The sequence below is a fragment of the Centropristis striata genome, chromosome 15 (genome assembly GCF_030273125.1).
Source record: "Centropristis striata isolate RG_2023a ecotype Rhode Island chromosome 15, C.striata_1.0, whole genome shotgun sequence".
Lineage (NCBI taxonomy): Eukaryota > Metazoa > Chordata > Actinopteri > Perciformes > Serranidae > Centropristis > Centropristis striata.
The window spans coordinates 37,121,382-37,138,881 of NC_081531.1; the positions used below are offsets into that span (position 1 = coordinate 37,121,382).

The window sequence follows — 17,500 nt, forward strand, 5'->3', positions numbered from 1 at the left end:
AGTGAGACTGTTCTGGGAGGAGGCTATAGTTAACTCTCCACATGAAAAGATTTAGTAACTTATATCCTGAAAATTAAATTCTGCTAATCCAATCTAAGACTTTTTAATCAACCAAGGGAATCTTGTATATGTACAATAAACAGTATAAGAGTTTTGCATATTGCCTCTAAAGGTCGTAACGTAGTCTCAAGTTTAGTTTTGACATGTGAAAATGTAAAGGTCCAGATCTATTCTAGTGTCTTCGGTGGAGGAGAAGAGAGTTTTACAGTAAGAGTTTGCTTGTTTGTTTGTGTGCTCTGACTTCTTAGTCTTGGTGTTGGCTCTGGGCCGGTACTCGTGGGACTCGTCCTCCAGGCCGTTCTGTCTCTTGTACCAGTCGAACAGAGTCCTCAGGATGGACGGCAGGCAGTACTCCGCTAGAGAACTCATGCTGCTGATCAACTGCAGAGAGAAAAGAGGAAGAGAGTCAGTCCTACTCCCAGAATAAGACTTTTAGACAGAACACCAAAGAAAGGGTTGGGAGTTAGACCTGGGGGAAGAGAAACATTCTCTTTAGAAAGATTATGTCTTGATTGAGAAGTCAATAATCAGAAATGAAGGATGATTGTTTTATCCTTGAGATTCACAGCTAACAGATATAAAGTGCCTGGTTCAGGTAAACTCACCTGGTCGAACTGCGGGTCCTCTCCCCTCTGCAGAGATTTGTTGAGTGGCTTCTCCTGAGAAAAGGACAAAAGGAACATTAGTCAGAATATGTGAAATAAGGCTTCTCTTCCAAAGGTTTGCTCTGTGTGATCAGAGAGAGAAATATGAGCCTGAAGATGATAGACAGGCCTCTTCTAAATGAGGTTATATTCTATGTGAACCAGGATGCTGAAGATCTATTTACTGTCATGAAAAGCCACTTTGAAAAACAACATTTGAAAGAAATGACCCTGTAACCTGAGAGACGTGATGAAACCAGAGAACTCACCAGTGGTTCGGCCATGATGATGCGGATCTTGCGCTCGGAGAGCAAGGTGAAGTTGGCGAACAGGCTCTTCAGGACGAACTCGCCCGGTTTACTCTCAGGGTCCACGTTGACGGGCGCCATGATGACCGGACCCTTCCTCTCTCCCAGGGTTCCTGTGACGGGGGGGAGGGCCGGCTTCAGTCCCACTGGAGAGGCTGCAGACAGACAGTCAGACAGACAGTCAGACAGACAGTCAGTTAGTCAGTTAGTCTGAGAGACTAGAGGCTGGGCTTTCAGATTACTGACACATTCATTTATACATTCATATTATTAGTATTTCCTTTTTTTAACCACAGGTCAAATGTTGCCAGAGATTTAGTGAAAGACCACTCGGGTCACAGAAATGTGATGATTCCCAGGAGAGTTTCCATTCATGAGGAGCGTCTTCTCTCAGCAGATTTATGGATGTTTATTCTTGGTGGAGATAAATGGAAGGAATATATTCAGACAATCTAATAATATGTGTATCATGTCTGTGTTTAAATTTAACTGAGTTATGACTCTGAGACGAATCATACTTTGATAAATTAACAGAATTTTTCCATGTCAGTAGAACATAAACTTCTCATCTTTTTTCTGTTTAACCTGAGTGTGTGTCCAAGTTTGACAGGGTACACTTTCCACACACACACACACACACACACACACACACACACACACACACACACACACACACACAGGCTAAGCAGTCCGTGTTTTCATTTCCCCTCCTGATGACATCATTAGGGAGACTGGTGGGCGCTATAAATTATAATAATAAACACACAGTGAAAGAGAGACAGGGAGTGGTTTAAGAGACAGACAGACAGACAGACAGACAGACAGACAGACAGACAGATAGACAGACAGACAGACAGACAGACATAAGTAGAGAGAGTGCATTTCCTGTCATGCGTCTCTAAGAATATTGACGTGCCCTTAAAACAGAACAGACTCATCCCTGTAAGACAACCAGTGATGACTGATGTGGGATGTTTCAGGCTGATATTCATTGATTTTAAAAGGGGCGAATTTCTTAGATTACCACTTTGGCAGCTAAGATCATTTATCTTTGAGCTTGAATAAAAACAGACCTTTTGTATGTGGAATTAGCACTGATAGGACTATGCAGAGGAGAAGGCAACTTTCTGAAACAAACAACTTTCACAAAGCATATGCATAAAATGTTTGACAACATCAGCTGCATAACCATCTTCAGAGAAATGATCCAACACCTTGCATGTCTTTAAAACTTCAGATGATTGAGACTATAATGTTTTATTCTTTTAACTTGTCGATGATGACATCATTCTAAAGCACCACAAACTTTTTTCATGCATTATTTGTTCTGTGAATAAAAGTTTTAATTGCGGACAACATGGGCTGAAGGAGGAACGAAGGACTGGAGGACCTGAGTGAGTTTACACGTTTGATTCACTGAAGATGAACAAGGTGCAGGTCTGTCACCATAACACCCGTCATCGGACCATATATAACCATATTACTGTAAGATCCATTAAGACACATTTATACCACTATTATTATGATAATATAATAACGTAGTAATGCAGGTGCACCCTTTCAAAGAACAATACACTTTTAATTGCTTTTGTGAGCAGACAAGGACAGAAATGACAGCACAATATGTCTTAGCATGTTTGTTTCTGTTCATTAGGCTAAAGGGCTGTGAAAAAGAGCATCACAGCATTATAATGCTCAGTTAAACCTCACATGTTGGCTAAATTAATGGTGACATATCTATGTAAACAAACATGCATGTAAACAAACAATAACTCCGTAACTTTTGGAGAGCTGGATCAGTCAGTATTGTTATTATTGTGACCTGACAAGGTGCATAAAGGCCTCAAACAAAGCAATAATTCATAGGAGAGTTTCCCACAAGTGTCTTCTGTATGTCAAGTCTAACAACCAACCAGCCATGACCACGTGACCATGTGACCACCTGACCCGACCTCCTGGAAAGGTGAGACGTAAACACTCATTCCTGACCCAGACGGACCCCCTGGTCCCCCCGGACCTGGTCCCCCGGGCCTTCATCAACAGGAACTTGTTTTTGTGAAACCTAATCACTCAGATGAGGCAAACACACACACAAACACACACCCTGCAGGCTTACCGAGGCCCTTGATGAAGCTGATGACACTAGCCCTGCTCCATCTAGTTGGCACCTCCATGGTGAAGGTGGAAGACAGACAAGAGACCAGGAAGCAGAGGGAAGGATGGAGGAGGGAGGGGACAGGTGAGGAGGTGAGGAGGAGAGGAGGAGAGGAGGTGAGGAGGTGAGGAGGAGACTGAGCTCTCTACCAGCTGTAGGATGCAGCTCCCATGATTGACAAATGAAAGTAATTCCTTGCGGAGAGATTAGCAACACAGAAGTTTCTTTTAATATGCAGCGATTCCACCATGACAGCAGCTACAGACATCTGAATAATGTCTGACTTTGGCACTCGGCAGCTTTAACCAAAGCTGAAAGTGTGAAGCTCCATCCTTTAGAAGATGATTGGCAGGTAAAGTTAAATCCGTGAGCCCAGGGCGAGACAGGAAACCTTCATGACAGCTGTATTCCAACTCAATCCAGAGGAAACAGGAAGAAACGGAGTATCCGACAGAGCGGAGGAGCCATGGCGGGTTAGAGCTGAAGATGACTTGATGCAAGTGTTGCAATCACCAGAGGAGGAGGTGGCGTCAGAGCGTCTCTCAGAATAGCAGAGACGACCAGCTCCGCCTGACTGGACTACACCGACAGATCAGAAATATTCCAGAGTTGGTCTCTAGCAGAGGCCTCGTGGATCACAGGCCCGTGTTTTACAACTACTATTACAACTATCAGCTTCTACTCCAGCTGGAGCTCCAACCTTCACCACAGCTCTGGTCAACTTCTGGTCCTCTCACTGGAAGCTTGTGCTGGTTTTACTGTCCTTTAGTTGTCAGTAGCAGTTAGAGTAAAGTCTGCTCCTTGTGGAGATCTGACCAGAAGAGTTGGTTGGAATTTCAACACTGCCCCGAGAGAGAGGCGAGGGGAGGAGGGAGGTCTATATATAGACCACTGGAGGTCACTCTCTTACATACCCACCACTCCCACTGACCCCTACTCACACACACACACACACACACACACACACACGCAAACACACTCGTACAGACACACATACTCCACACATTCTCCAGTGACAAATCAGGAAAACTAAGTAATGTGATAAAACTACAAAGCACTAATCTAATTCATGAAACAAGGTTGAGTCAAACAGAGATAATCCGGTAAGGCTTCTCTGTGACAGGAAGGTGTGTGTGTGTGTGTGTGTGTGTGTGTGTGTGTGTGTGTGTGTGTGGGACGACGTAACGGGGTCCGATATAGCTGAAGTCGATTCGGAGCACCAGAGCTTCCCGGGACCTCGTAGACGAGTGCATGACTCAGCATTTTAACAGCTGAATCAGCAGAAATCAGCCACATCCAGTCAATACAAGTCTACCTGATTATCACAACATAATTACACAGTAAATCCTAAAAGGGTTATGTATCATTCTGTAATAAAAAGAGATGGAGGAGACGGCAGGATGTGGAGAGGACATCTGGAACAATTAGACAAATAATGGATGAAAAGAAAATGTATTTATTTTTATTATTATTTTGAAATGTTTACGTTTTTTTGTTGTTGTTTTTTAAACAGAATATTCCCTAGTTCCAGGTTCCTAAATGTGAGATGTTGATGCTTTTCTTTGTCATACATGAGAGAGAATAGAATAAGAAATAGAAAAAGAATAATTTCTGGTTTTGGACAGTTTAAAACATCAACTGATTTTAGTTCACCATAATCAATATAGTGAATATTCAGCTGGAATAAAAACAGACCTTTATTATGTGGATTGTGGAACGGTACGACTCAGATGGCTACTTTCTCAAAACAAATATCTGTATTAAATTAAATTTAACATAATTTACATTATTTTACATATAGATATAATGTATTACATTGTCAACCAATTCTAGGTAACTGAGAAATTATGGAATAAATAGAAAATAATGAAATAAACATCAATACTGTATGTTTAATGTTATTTAATGCTGACTTTTTACATAAAGAATAATAAAATAAATAGCTAAATAAACAACAATATCATTTGTTTAGTGTCAGTCATATTCTAACTATTTAACTATTTTTGTTTTCTGCATTACGTATTGTGTAATAAAAGTTTCCACCCACTAAGAAATATAGGTAAATGTCTTTTTGCCATGTTGATATTTAACAATTTCAAGAAAAATTTATTTATTCATTGAGAAAATAATCAGCAGATTATTTAAAACAAAAATAATTGTTTTAGACCTAGTAAAGAGACAACAAACAAGCATACTGAAGTGATGAATCATGATGAATATGTGATAAAACACACGTACACACAAAAACACAGCTTTTAAATATGATATAAAGGTTGAAACTAAGCTGTTAACTTGTGCACAGCGTCACAAAAAGTTTTCTTTGCTTGTTAAAATCAATCCTGCACAGCTTGTACAGTTTGTTGGCAGTGTGGAAGTGAAGTAAAGTGGATGAGTCACTTTTAAAAGCGCTGACAATTACCACAAACACACAGCGCCTGAACTCAACAAGACCCAGCAGAGTCAGACCTGCACGACTCTGATTCTGACTCTTTATCTGACATGAACAGTGTTACTGTTGGTCCTTCAGTCAGCTACTGATCACAGCTTTAGGTACCAAAAGATCAATCTGGAAGCTTTAATGAGCTACATCAATACTATCACATCAAATCAAATCAAATCATGATGGTATATGAATACTATGGATTATTTGTTGATGTACGATATACTGATATGTTTTCCTGTCATGGACTTAAAACCCTCTATTTTAGCTGTTTCTTTGACCTATTTTTGGTTTACCTGGTCTACCTACTAATTACTAACTCCACTCACAGTATTTTGCTCATTATTTCTATATTATTATTATTATTATCTATATGATAGCAGGATGGGGTATCAGTCAGAAATGCATTATGGGAAAGAGCATAGCCTCCCTGGGCTTCCACTAAAGGCAGAAACAGCTCCTTTTTAACACAAACTAATGGATTATCATTGACAGAAGATGAGCTTTGTTGTATTTAAATACACTGCTTTATGCTGGTAAACTGGTGGGAGAATGACAGCTGTGACAAAGCTTTCTGGAGAAACTTTACAAATAGTGATTAGAGAACTTTAAAGTTTTACATGGCGACATATTATTATTATTATTATCACTGTTGTCAGGAAGGCTCACAAACATTCACAGTAACGTTGATTCATCATATCAGCAGAAATGTTCATTTCTCATAGATGCCTACGGTTCATTTTAAAGCCTTGATCTGTCGATACCAATGACTGTTAGCTGAAAATAAAACCAAAGTTCACACATTAAAATTGTAAACAAACAGAGATTTAGCTACCAGGTTACAGTCCTGTGTTTCCGTTTCCACAGTGTGGTGAATGACTTTAGTTTACTTTAGGATTCATTGTTCTTTTCACCATCAACACCAGGTAATAACCAGAACCCTCATACAATCTGAGTCAGCGTGTTTTAAATGTGTTGACAGTAGATACAGACTACGGCTGGATGAGATGGAACAAGTTCAACTAGATGAGCTCAGCATGTTATCTGGTGATATCACTGGATAAGTAACGCTACCAGAACACAAACCTGTTCCTTCATCATCATCATCATCATCATCATGACCTTGGAGCAGACCAACCTACCACTGAATCTAGACAAACCAGAGCTTCAATAACAGAAACACCAGCTCATCATGGTCCCTGTCGTTTCCTTTTTATTTTTTATAACATCACATAAACGGCTGAGGAACCATCAACACTTCTTCTTACAGCAACACAACCTGCTGACAGTCACCTTCAACACACACACACACACACACACACACACACACACACCAAAATGCACAACACAAGGGCCATTTAGCAACAGAGCACATTAAAAAGGCATCAATATAACTCCCACACAGTGTCAATAAAGTAAAAGGAAAGCATTATATTCCATTACTAACATTATGTAATAGTTCATCTACACAAATGTATAAAATTTGACCCTACTCAGCACTATAATAAACAATTCATACTAATAACATTGAAATTATTGTTCTCCAAGTTGGCATATATATTTAATAACGTTGTTATTAAAAACACAAACATAATGAGGATCCATTCACAAATGACCTCTAAAAAAGCGTCTGCAAGTCCGATTTTTCCATCAATTAATTGAAATTGTTGTGGTTCATTCTGTACAAAAAAGATGAAAAAATCATATCTACATTTTTAAGATGATATGAACCATCATAATTCACATGTTCTTTAAGGTCAACCCTGACCTCAAATCAATTCAGATTCTTTCATGAACTGAAGAGAGTATTCATCATCAAGACAATATAGTTAAACTAATAATTTAATTGTCAGGGAAAAGCTCTGAACATTGTTGACGTCACTGCTGTAAAACAAGCTTTAACAACTAATAATTAACCCCCCCTTCTTCTTTTTTTTTACAATCTAATAGGAAATTCCAAGCACATCATTCAATATAAACTTTAGGTTATTTACATAACCCCGGTTCTCTGAGTAATATGAGTGAGATGTCTCACTATGGGATGCACGCCCCCGCTGCAGACCTCAGAAGCATTAATCTCAATACGCCAATCCTGATTGGCTGGTAAACGTGTCCGTCCGTCCGCCCGCGGTAGTCCCACCTCCTATAAGTACCGCCTGCGGACGGGAACACGTCATTCAAGATAAGCACCTCTTCTCACCCGCCCAAGCAAGAAGGGTTGTCTGGTGAGACATCTCACTCATATTACTCAGAGAACCGGGGTTATGTAAATAACCTAAAGTTCTCTTTCATAATATTTCGTTCGATGTCTCACTATGGGATATGGTTGCTCCCGTATTGCCAGACAAGCTTATCCAGCGTCCACCAACCCCCAGGGAAACCAATCTGTTCCAATCAGGACATCAATACCGCGCTTGCCACGCAAGGAGCGGAGACGTCCAACATATAAAAGCGGACAAAAGTGAGAGGCGAGGACCAACTCGCCGCCGCACAAATGTCCTGAACAGACACTCCCCTGAACAAGGCCCAGGATGTAGCCACGCCCCGAGTCGAGTGCGCTCGCAGACCCACAGGTGGCTGCAAACCCTGACCCGCATAGGCCAAAGCAATCGCCTCCACCACCCAGTGGGACAGGCGCTGCTTCGTAATAGGCTTCCCTCTATGAGGACTAGCCCAGGAGACGAACAGCTGATCGCTCCTCCTGAACCCCCCAGTCCTATCCACATAGGTGCGCACAGCACGGACTGGACATAACGCATGCGACCGCAGCTCACCAGATGAGGCAGCAAAGGCCACAAGGTCAATAGGAGAACATGAGCCCACCACCTTAGGCACAAAAGCCGGGTTGGGCCTCAAGGTCATCCTCACATCCCCCGGGAAGAACTGAGTGCACGACGGGTGCACCGAGAGCGCATGAATGTCACTAACCCGCTTCGCCGAAGCCAGAGCCAGTAACAACACCGCCTTGAGAGACACGTGTTTCAAGTCGGCCCCCTCCAGTGGTTCAAACGGAGGGCCCTTGAGCCCCTCCAAAACCACAGCCAGGTCCCAAGGCGGCACCAGCGGCCTGGACACGGGGAGAAGCCTGCGCGCCCCCTTCATAAAACGGCAAACGAGTGGGTGCTGGCCCACCGTCAGCCTCCCAAACCCCACGTGGCACGCGGCAATAGCCGCCAAGTACACCTTAACCGTGGAGAAAGCCTTCCGATTGTCAATCAGGTCCTGCAAGAATGACAAAATCACCCCCACCGGACACTGAAGAGGAACGTGGCCGTTACTGTGGCACCACTCCTCAAACACCCTCCACTTGCAGTCATACAGAGACCCAGTGGAGGCGGCTCGAGCACTCTGAATAGTGGAAATCACTCGCTGTGAGAGACCCCCAGCTGACAGATTGAGCCACTCAGGGGCCAAGCCCAGAGCGCCAGGCGCTCCGGGTGCGGATGGAAGACCATCCCCCCCCCTTGCGACAGCAGGTCCCTGCGCAGCGGGAGCTGCCAGGGTTGGGTGCACAGCAACCGATATATCTCCGCCAGCCAATGCATCGCAGGCCAATGCGGAGCCACCAGAATCAGCGCGTGGCCGTGCTCCCTCACTCTGGACAGAGTGGGGGGTATCAAGGCCAGGGGAGGGAACGCATAAAGAAGCTCGCGCGGCCAGGCGTGCGCTAACGCGTCTATGCCGAGGGGAGCATCCACGCCGCGCAGAGAGTAAAACAGCGCGCACTGCGCGTTCTCTCGCGACGCGAACAGATCCACCGCGGCCCGACCGTAACGGGACCACAACTGCTCCACAACCTCCGGGTGCAGAGTCCATTCCCCGTACACTGGCGCGCCCCTGGACAACAGGTCCGCGCCCGTGTTCAGGACCCCCGGAACATGCGTCGCTCTCAGAGAGAGGAGACGACCGCAGCTCCACAGGATCAGTCTGCGTGCCAACATGTGCAGCTGACGGGAGCGTAAACCCCCCTGACGGTTGATATACGCCACCGTCGTCGTATTGTCCGTCCTCACCAGGACATGATGACCCATGAGAGACGGAAGAAAATGTTTCAGGGAGAGGAACACCGCTGAAAGCTCCAGAAAATTTATGTGAGACCGCTGGAGGCCCACACTCCAGACGCCCCTCACAGACCGGCCCTCGTGAATCCCGCCCCATCCCGTCAGGCTGGCGTCCGTAGTGACCACCTTCCTGGACAGAACGGAGCCCATGGGTACCCCGCGGGTCAGAAAGGACGGGACTCGCCAGTGGCGCAGCGACCTGGCGCACCCCGGCGTGACCGGCACCATCCGTGCGCCATGACGCACGGGGTCCAGCCCACATGAGGCCACCCACAGCTGGAATTCCCTCATGTGGAGGCGACCGAGACGGACTACGAGAATGGCAGACGCCATCAACCCGAGTAACCGAAGACACAACCTGAATCGAACAGATTTCCTCGGACGAAAAAGCGCGAGACATGTCCTGAAGACCCTCACACGCTCCGCCGAGAGGCGCGCCGTGAAAGACACCGAGTCCAGGGATAATCCCAGAAAGATTATCTCCTGCGCCGGGGACAGCACGCTCTTTTCCGCGTTTATCACGAAACCCAGATCCACCAGGTGTTGCATGAGAATACGCGTGTGCGCTCTGGCCTCCTGCTCCGACTGTGCCAGCAGCAGCCAGTCGTCCAGATATGTGGCCAGGCGAATGCCCTGCCGTCTCAGCGGGGCTATCGCCGCTTCCGTGCACCGCACAAACACCCTCGGGCTTAAAGACAGGCCGAAGGGAAGTACGCGATACTCGTAGCAGATCCCCTGGAAAGCGAACCTCAGATACTTTCTGTGGGGAGGATAGATCGGGATGTGGAAATACGCGTCTTTCAGATCGACAGAAGTGAACCAATCGTTCTGCCGCACAAGGCGCAACAGGGATGCGTGTGTAAGCATCCTGAATTTGTATTTCCTGAGAAATTTGTTCAGAGCACGTAAATCCAGGATAGGGCGAATACCGGTCCCCCCCCGTTTGGGAACCAGAAAATACCTGGAGTAAAAACCGCTCTGACACTGTGCGGGGGGAACGACACAAATTGCTCTTTTGTTTAACAGCGAGAGGATTTCCTCCTGCAAAACACGAGCTGACTCCCCCCGAGCCTGAGAGTGTATTATACCGGCGAAACGCGGAGGAACGGCGGCGAACTGCAGCCTGTAACCCCGCGAAATCGTCCTCAACACCCAAGGCGGAGCCGCGAGTGCGGCCCATCTCTCCCACCTGAGGGAGAGAGTGGTCTCGCACCGCAGCCCCTCCACCACGAGAGGCCCCAGCCGCGGTGCGGTGGCGGCCTCCCGTGGTGGAACAGTGGCACGGCACCCGGACGGCACAGTGGACGGCCGTCCGGGTGGGCAGCGCGGCGGCCCCGCCGCCCCCGCCTCGGCTTTTACCCGAGGGGGAACAGCGAGCGTTGCCACCGCGCTGCTCATTGTGATTCTTTTGGCTTTTATTAGCTGCGCCCTCGGCACTCGGCCTGGATGCGGCAGCGGGACACATTTTATTTTCTTTGAGAAAATGTGTGTGTGTGTGCGTGCTTGTGGACGTAAGACAGGGGCAACCGCTGAACTCTCCGCCGTCAAACGTCCATCTCTCCCGGCTCGCTCTGGCGCAGGCCGTGGCGGCTGGGAGGCGGGGGCGTGGGGGGCCCCCGGGCACACGCTGAAAAGCCGAACAGGTGGGGCTGGAGAACGGGGAACGTCCAGCTGCATCACCGGTGGAGAGAGGGGCGGTCAGGCCGCTCTCTTCTTTTTCCTGGCCTGGCCGGTAGCTCGCGCGGGCGGGGCCGGCGGAGCCGCGGCCGGGACCGAGGGTTTTCTGGGCCAGCTGGGCCGACCTGGCTGGGAAGGCGGCGCAGGCTGGGGTCTTGGCTGCTTAGGCACTTTAAACCGTGAAACCTGGGAAGCAGCCTGTGTGAAGGTTTTACGCTGCGCAGGTGGAGAGGGCGCAGGGGGCTTACGGGGGAGGCAGAGCTGGAGAGCCTCATCCTCCTTCTTTTTGGCTTCACACCGCCGTTGCATTGAAGCCAACGCGGAGCCAAAAATCCCCTCCGGGACAATGGGCATGTCCAGGACGTCGTCCTTCTCCCTGTCCGACAGGTTGGCGAGGTTGAGCCACCGCGCCCGTTCCTGCAGGACCATGGTCCCCATCGCTTTCCCCGTGGCCTGGACCGCGCAGCGTTGGACACGGAGACACAGGTCGGTAATGACCGGGATCTCCTCCCACGCAGCCGGGTCCTGAGTTTGCACAAAATCCTCACACAACTCAGCCTGGTAGGCCGTGAGCAGGGAGAGGACATTGAGCGCTCTGGCCGAAAGCGCAGCTGCCTTGTAGGCCTTTTCAGTCAGGGCTGACTGAAAACGGTCCGACTTAGACGGCAGGCTGGGGCTCCGGGAGGACACCGCTGACAGCCGCGGGTGGAGGTGCGCCGCGACGAGTGGCTCCATCGGAGGCATACGGAGCAGGCCCAGGCTCTCCATCGCTTCACAGTCGAGGGACGAGGCACCGGGGACCGGGCTCCTGCTGCTGTAGGGGCGGTCTTTCCACGAGCGCGCCACCTCATCCAGCAGTTCTGGGAAGACGGGGAGAAGTTGCCTTGTCGCGCTCCTGGCCAGGGGCAATTTCTTCCCCTCGTAGCGGGACCTGGTGGTCTCAGCTACGACAGCAGGCCAGGGGATAGCCAGTCGGGCTGCAGCGCGTTTGCACACGTCGAGCATGTCCGAGCTGGGGAGGGGAGAGGCTGGTAAGCTACTCTCATCTCCATCCCGAAAGGCAACGGAGACCGCGGGCTTTGCAGCCCCGGCCGGAGTGATGAAGACGTCGTCCTCTTCTTCATCCTCTGATATGAGGAGTTCAGAGGCGCAGTCATCATCGTCCCCATAGTCCAATTCCAGGACGTCTTCCTCCTGCGTGGAGACCGTGGCGAGGTCAGCCTGGGAGCCCCAGCTGGCACAAGCCTCCGGTACCGCCACCGCAGCGACCCCCGTCTCCTCTCCGTCTCCGGCGGCGCCGTCGGATGGGAGATAGGGGTCGAAGCCAGACAAGCTAGCCTGGCGGGCTAGCCGTCGGCGGAGACTCTTGACCGTGAACACCGCGCAGTGTTGACACGAGCCGGGGACGTCGATAGCTAGCCGGGCGTGTTCCAGCCCTAGGCAGCCCGAGCAGACCTGGTGTGGATCCCTGCTCGCAATCTTGTTCCCACAGCGGCACGAGCGGGCCGCTGAGTCTCCGTGCCCTCTGGTGTGAGGGGTATTCACCTCCATTCCGTGCGAGCTGGTGTGCAGGCAGGGAATCGAGGACGGTTAGCTGGTGTGCTAACGCTAATTGCACCGAGGGACCGGCTGGTGTGCCGACACTCGGTACTCGAGCTGCCTGGTGTGGCGCCGAGGACAGTGCTGACCAACCGTGGTGGGGCTAGAAAGCACTGAAATCGATCTGGTATGATCGACGAAGCAATAAAATGTCCAAAAAACTAGCTAGCGCCCGGCGACAGAAGCTAAATAAGATCCGTCTACAGACAGTTAAGCTAGCCAGCCTTGGACGCAAGATATGCTCCGGGTGAGAAGAGGTGTTTGAATGACGTGTTCCCGTCCGCAGGCGGTACTTATAGGAGGTGGGACTACCGCGGGCGGACGGACGGACACGTTTACCAGCCAATCAGGATTGGCGTATTGAGATTAATGCTTCTGAGGTCTGCAGCGGGGGCGTGCATCCCATAGTGAGACATCGAACGAAATATTATGAAAGAGAACACCAAAACATGCAGTTGCTTTATGTTATTATTTCAGGCACAGGTAGCCTGCTCATTATTGTGACTTTGAAGAATATCAAACCACATTTTATGACTAAATTATGCAAAAATTGCAGGAAAATCCAAGGGTTCATTTACTATTTCCTGGCACTGTGTTAAAACAAGCTAAAACAAGCAGCGTCTCAGTCAGCGTATGATAATTAGAAGAGAAGAGCTGCTGGCTGCATCGCTATGTCAACAAGAACAACATGGATGTTACAGAAACTATACAGGCTGCAGGTGATGTCTCCGTTAGAGACAGCAGCACTGTGATGTCCCAGCTTCAGGAGAATATATTTATATATATATATATGTGAAAGCGGGGGAAAGTACAGTGTGTCCAGCTGGGACAGAGACGAACAGCAGCTTCACCTTGTGTTTGGTAAACAGACTCATTCATTAGGAATCAGTCTAAGGACAGCACAACAAGCTAACATGACCTTTTATATTTAACGCCACATCTGATTGAGCTTTTTAACAGAACTCTTTAGGAGATTACAACAAAATCAAAGGCTGACGTTTTGCTGAGTAATGCGTTGTATAATCCATAGAGGAAACTGCTGAGGAGGCAGATTTACCCAGATTCACCTAACCAGAGGAACACTTCTCCCTCTTCCTCTCTAACTCCTTCTGTTCTATTATCCCATTACGTAACATTACCACATATTGACAGTGTGGATCAGGCTGAATGCTGCCAGTCTCATCCAGTCCACACACACACACACACACACACACACACACACACACACACACACACACAGATACACAAACAAAACACTGCAGGATCTAGTGCCTGTCAGCTCTGTTATGAGCCGCACAGCAGCAACAACAACAGAGATGTTCGCTGTACTCACTCCCTCCTAAGGACTTGAGCAGAGACTTGATGCTGATGTCAAAGAAGCCTGAATCCTGCTGGCTGGTCGCCATGGCTGCAGAGGCTATGTCGCCACGGTGACAGACAGCAGAGGGAGGACAGGACGGCAGGATGAGGCGTTGCGGACAGAGCAAGAGAGAGAAAGAGAGAAAGAGAGACGGAGAGGAGGACGGTGGGCAGCCAGCGATGCGGATGCTGCGGCTGCTGCCGAGTGTGCGTTTGTTTGTGTGCGTTACTGTGCGTGTGTGTGTGTGTGTGTGTGTGTGTGTTAAAGAGAAAGGAAAGACAGCGGCTCTCCGCCTCGCCGCTCTGTGCTGCTATCTGGCTGGCTAACACCCCCCCCCTCGCTGTTTTGCTCTCTCAGGACAGTGATACACAGATGTTGGTAGACGCAAGCAGCCAATCCTCTTAGAGGAAGAGAGAGAGAGAGAGAGAGAGAGAGAGAGAGAGAGAGAGAGAGAGAGAGGGATGGAAAAACATACAGTCGATAGTACTGCACGGGGGGGGAGAATAGAGAGAATAGGGGGAGGGATGATGATGAGGAGGAGGAGCGAGGGGCGATGAAGAGGCAGCGGAAGGAGGGATGCTGGAGTAATTAATATAAAAGAGAAAAGGGCAAAAATGTGATGTTATCCAGTTCTGACTTGCAGTAAATGTTGAGTGAGCATGCTGCTAGCCCTCCTCAACCAATCACAGCCCAGAGAAACACTGACAGGCAGTCAGCAGCAACCAATCGTCAGGGTTTATTTTATTATTATTATTTATAGGCTCCATTTAATCTGACCGAGGTTTGAGAACCAGTGTGATGCATTCTAGTTTAAGGTTCTGTTCTGAAAAAACAACATATTATTGATAGTCATAAGTATGACATAAGGACATCAACTGCATGTTATCTGGATCAGATACACAAGAATTAAAGAGTAAACAACTTGAGTTTACTGGACATAACTTTATATTTACCTTCAGACTGTCCAGTGGTTAGCAGCTAAAATATTCAACCAGTTAGATCATATAATTACACATCTCCTGTTATACCAGTGAGATTTCACACATAAACACAGTCAGGATTGGGCCCTCAGACCATTTTCTAACTTCTAGCCCACAGATCGTAGGAATGCATATTATAATATACAGCGACCTGCACGGCTGTTTGACTGGATTAAACATTTACAATGTTTATTCATTCAAGTTTTATTGGGCTGCACAATTAAGGGACGTTTTAATCAAAATCACAATATGTGCTGGTGCACTATCCAAACTGCAGGCAGTACAATATCTATCTAAACAGCAAGAAGCATCTGTGTGTGTGTGTGTGTGTGTGTGTGTGTGTGTGTGTGTGTGTGTGTGTGTGTGTGTGTGTCTAGGAATTATCTCGCTGACCTCAGATTTCGTATGTGGCCCATGGCACGAAGGTGTGCATCCTCGATTTTGAAGATTTTTTAATTCATTTTTCAAAATATTATCATTATTTATGTAGGACGTGTTGCAGCATTGACTCGTCTCATCTGAAGTCTGTTTATATTTTATATATATATATTATATATATATAATATAAATATAATATATTATTAGCCTACCTATCTTTCAGGGTTTTAAAGTGCACTTCAAGGTTCGATTTTCCAATAATATTTGAATAGTTTTCAGTGAATAATCTCCCACTATACGGATACAAACTTCCTACACTGCACTACACTACTACGCACTGCACTAGTTTCTTAAAAGGCAAAATATGTGTAAAAATACAATCTAAATTAAGAATTGTTGGTGCTGCAGAGGTGTTCCAGCCTTCCTATTCCACAGAATCTTTATTTGGTACATATACTCGTTATTATGCAAAAATGAAATAGCAAATTGCACAAAAGTTTTTAAGTCACTGCTGTTTGTGAGTCTCAAAGAACTGGAACATGTACTGTTTGCCCCTCACAAGTCAGTGAAGTTTGTACAAAATGCTGGTATCAATATTTGAAAGCTTAAAAAAAATCTGATTTGTTGGTGTCTCTAATCAGTAATCTAATCGACCAACATCAGAAACACGTGTAGATGATTAAGTGTCAGCAGTGACACTGTAAGGCAGCGCTGCTCAGCCAATTAACTAGTTTGTGTAATTTGCAGTAATTTCCATGCAATGCTAATGTTTTGGCAACCTGCTCAGCTAAACTAACCCGCTGACAATTAAAGGATTGTTTCCTATTCATGTCAGGTGCCATGAAGCCATGAATCATGACTCTGGCTGCTCTGCAGGTTCAGTTTCAGCCAAACAAAGCAAACTGTCAGCTACTGTAGCACTAGTGATAGATTATCAGTAAAAGATGTGACCGGCCTTTCCCTTAACTAAAAGTTCACTCTTTTACCACTCCACCCACTTTTAATTGGTTCCTTCCCTCCTTCTCCCTAACTATGGGCCAACACCAGTTTACCAGCTGATATTAACCTTCCACCTCCTGCTGCTGTGGTTACATTCTTAACAAACCAGTTAAAGAGCTTCAGTTTAGTTTCTGATACAAATAAATGATCTCCCTCCACCTTAAACAGTCACATGTTCCCTCAGCTGCCTGTCTAAGCAGAAGGGTATGCGGCCATCCTGGCAGTGATGCTATGGGTGAGTGGAAGTACAAGTGGATAATTAGGGTCATCATGTAATTCCCTGAATGAACTGCGGAAGTGCCACAGGACATGTGAACGGTGAGGGAGGGGATGAGAGGGAGGGGAGCAGAAAGTGCATAAGATACAGCATGATGCAGAGCTGCAGCTCACAGGAGAGCCAGCATGGCCTGGTTCACATTAACAGACAATTACAGGCTAATCTCAGAGGAGAAAGAGAAATATACTGCAGGACTATTCCTGTCTGCAACTTCTGCTTACTCCATTAAAGTCCGGGCCGAAATAGTATCAGCAAATAACAGTTTAACTCGCTTAACTGAACAATTCAGCCAAGTTGACAATCACAGAAAAGTAAATGTTCTCCTACAACTGTGAGTTTATAGTTTAGAGACTTGGGTGCACATGTTTAGTTGGGCATTTTTGTGGGGGGGGGGGGGGGGGGGGCAGCAAGGATCATTAGATGTGCTAAAATGAATTTAGTTACTGTAGTTTTCTCTCCACAATCATTTTACATTCATCTGTGTATGCATGCTGCACCTGCACAAGCATTATTAAAAGGAAACACTAAATCTTTCCGTATATATTCTCTACTTGCTGGTGCA

General features: G+C 47.1%; 1 protein-coding gene across 2 annotated transcripts in view; it reads right to left on the reverse strand.

The window, feature by feature from the left end:
• fryb (furry homolog b (Drosophila)) overlaps nucleotides 1–17,500 on the reverse strand; it is a 76,055-nt gene that overhangs the window by 53,977 nt on the left and 4,578 nt on the right. For both annotated transcript variants that reach the window (XM_059351417.1, XM_059351418.1), the window contains exons 2-4: nucleotides 974–1,167; nucleotides 666–719; nucleotides 302–441 (exon numbers count right to left, since the gene is read on the reverse strand). In XM_059351417.1, the coding sequence (XP_059207400.1) occupies nucleotides 302–441; nucleotides 666–719; nucleotides 974–1,167 (388 nt within the window). The remainder of the gene's footprint in view (nucleotides 1–301; nucleotides 442–665; nucleotides 720–973; nucleotides 1,168–17,500) is intronic.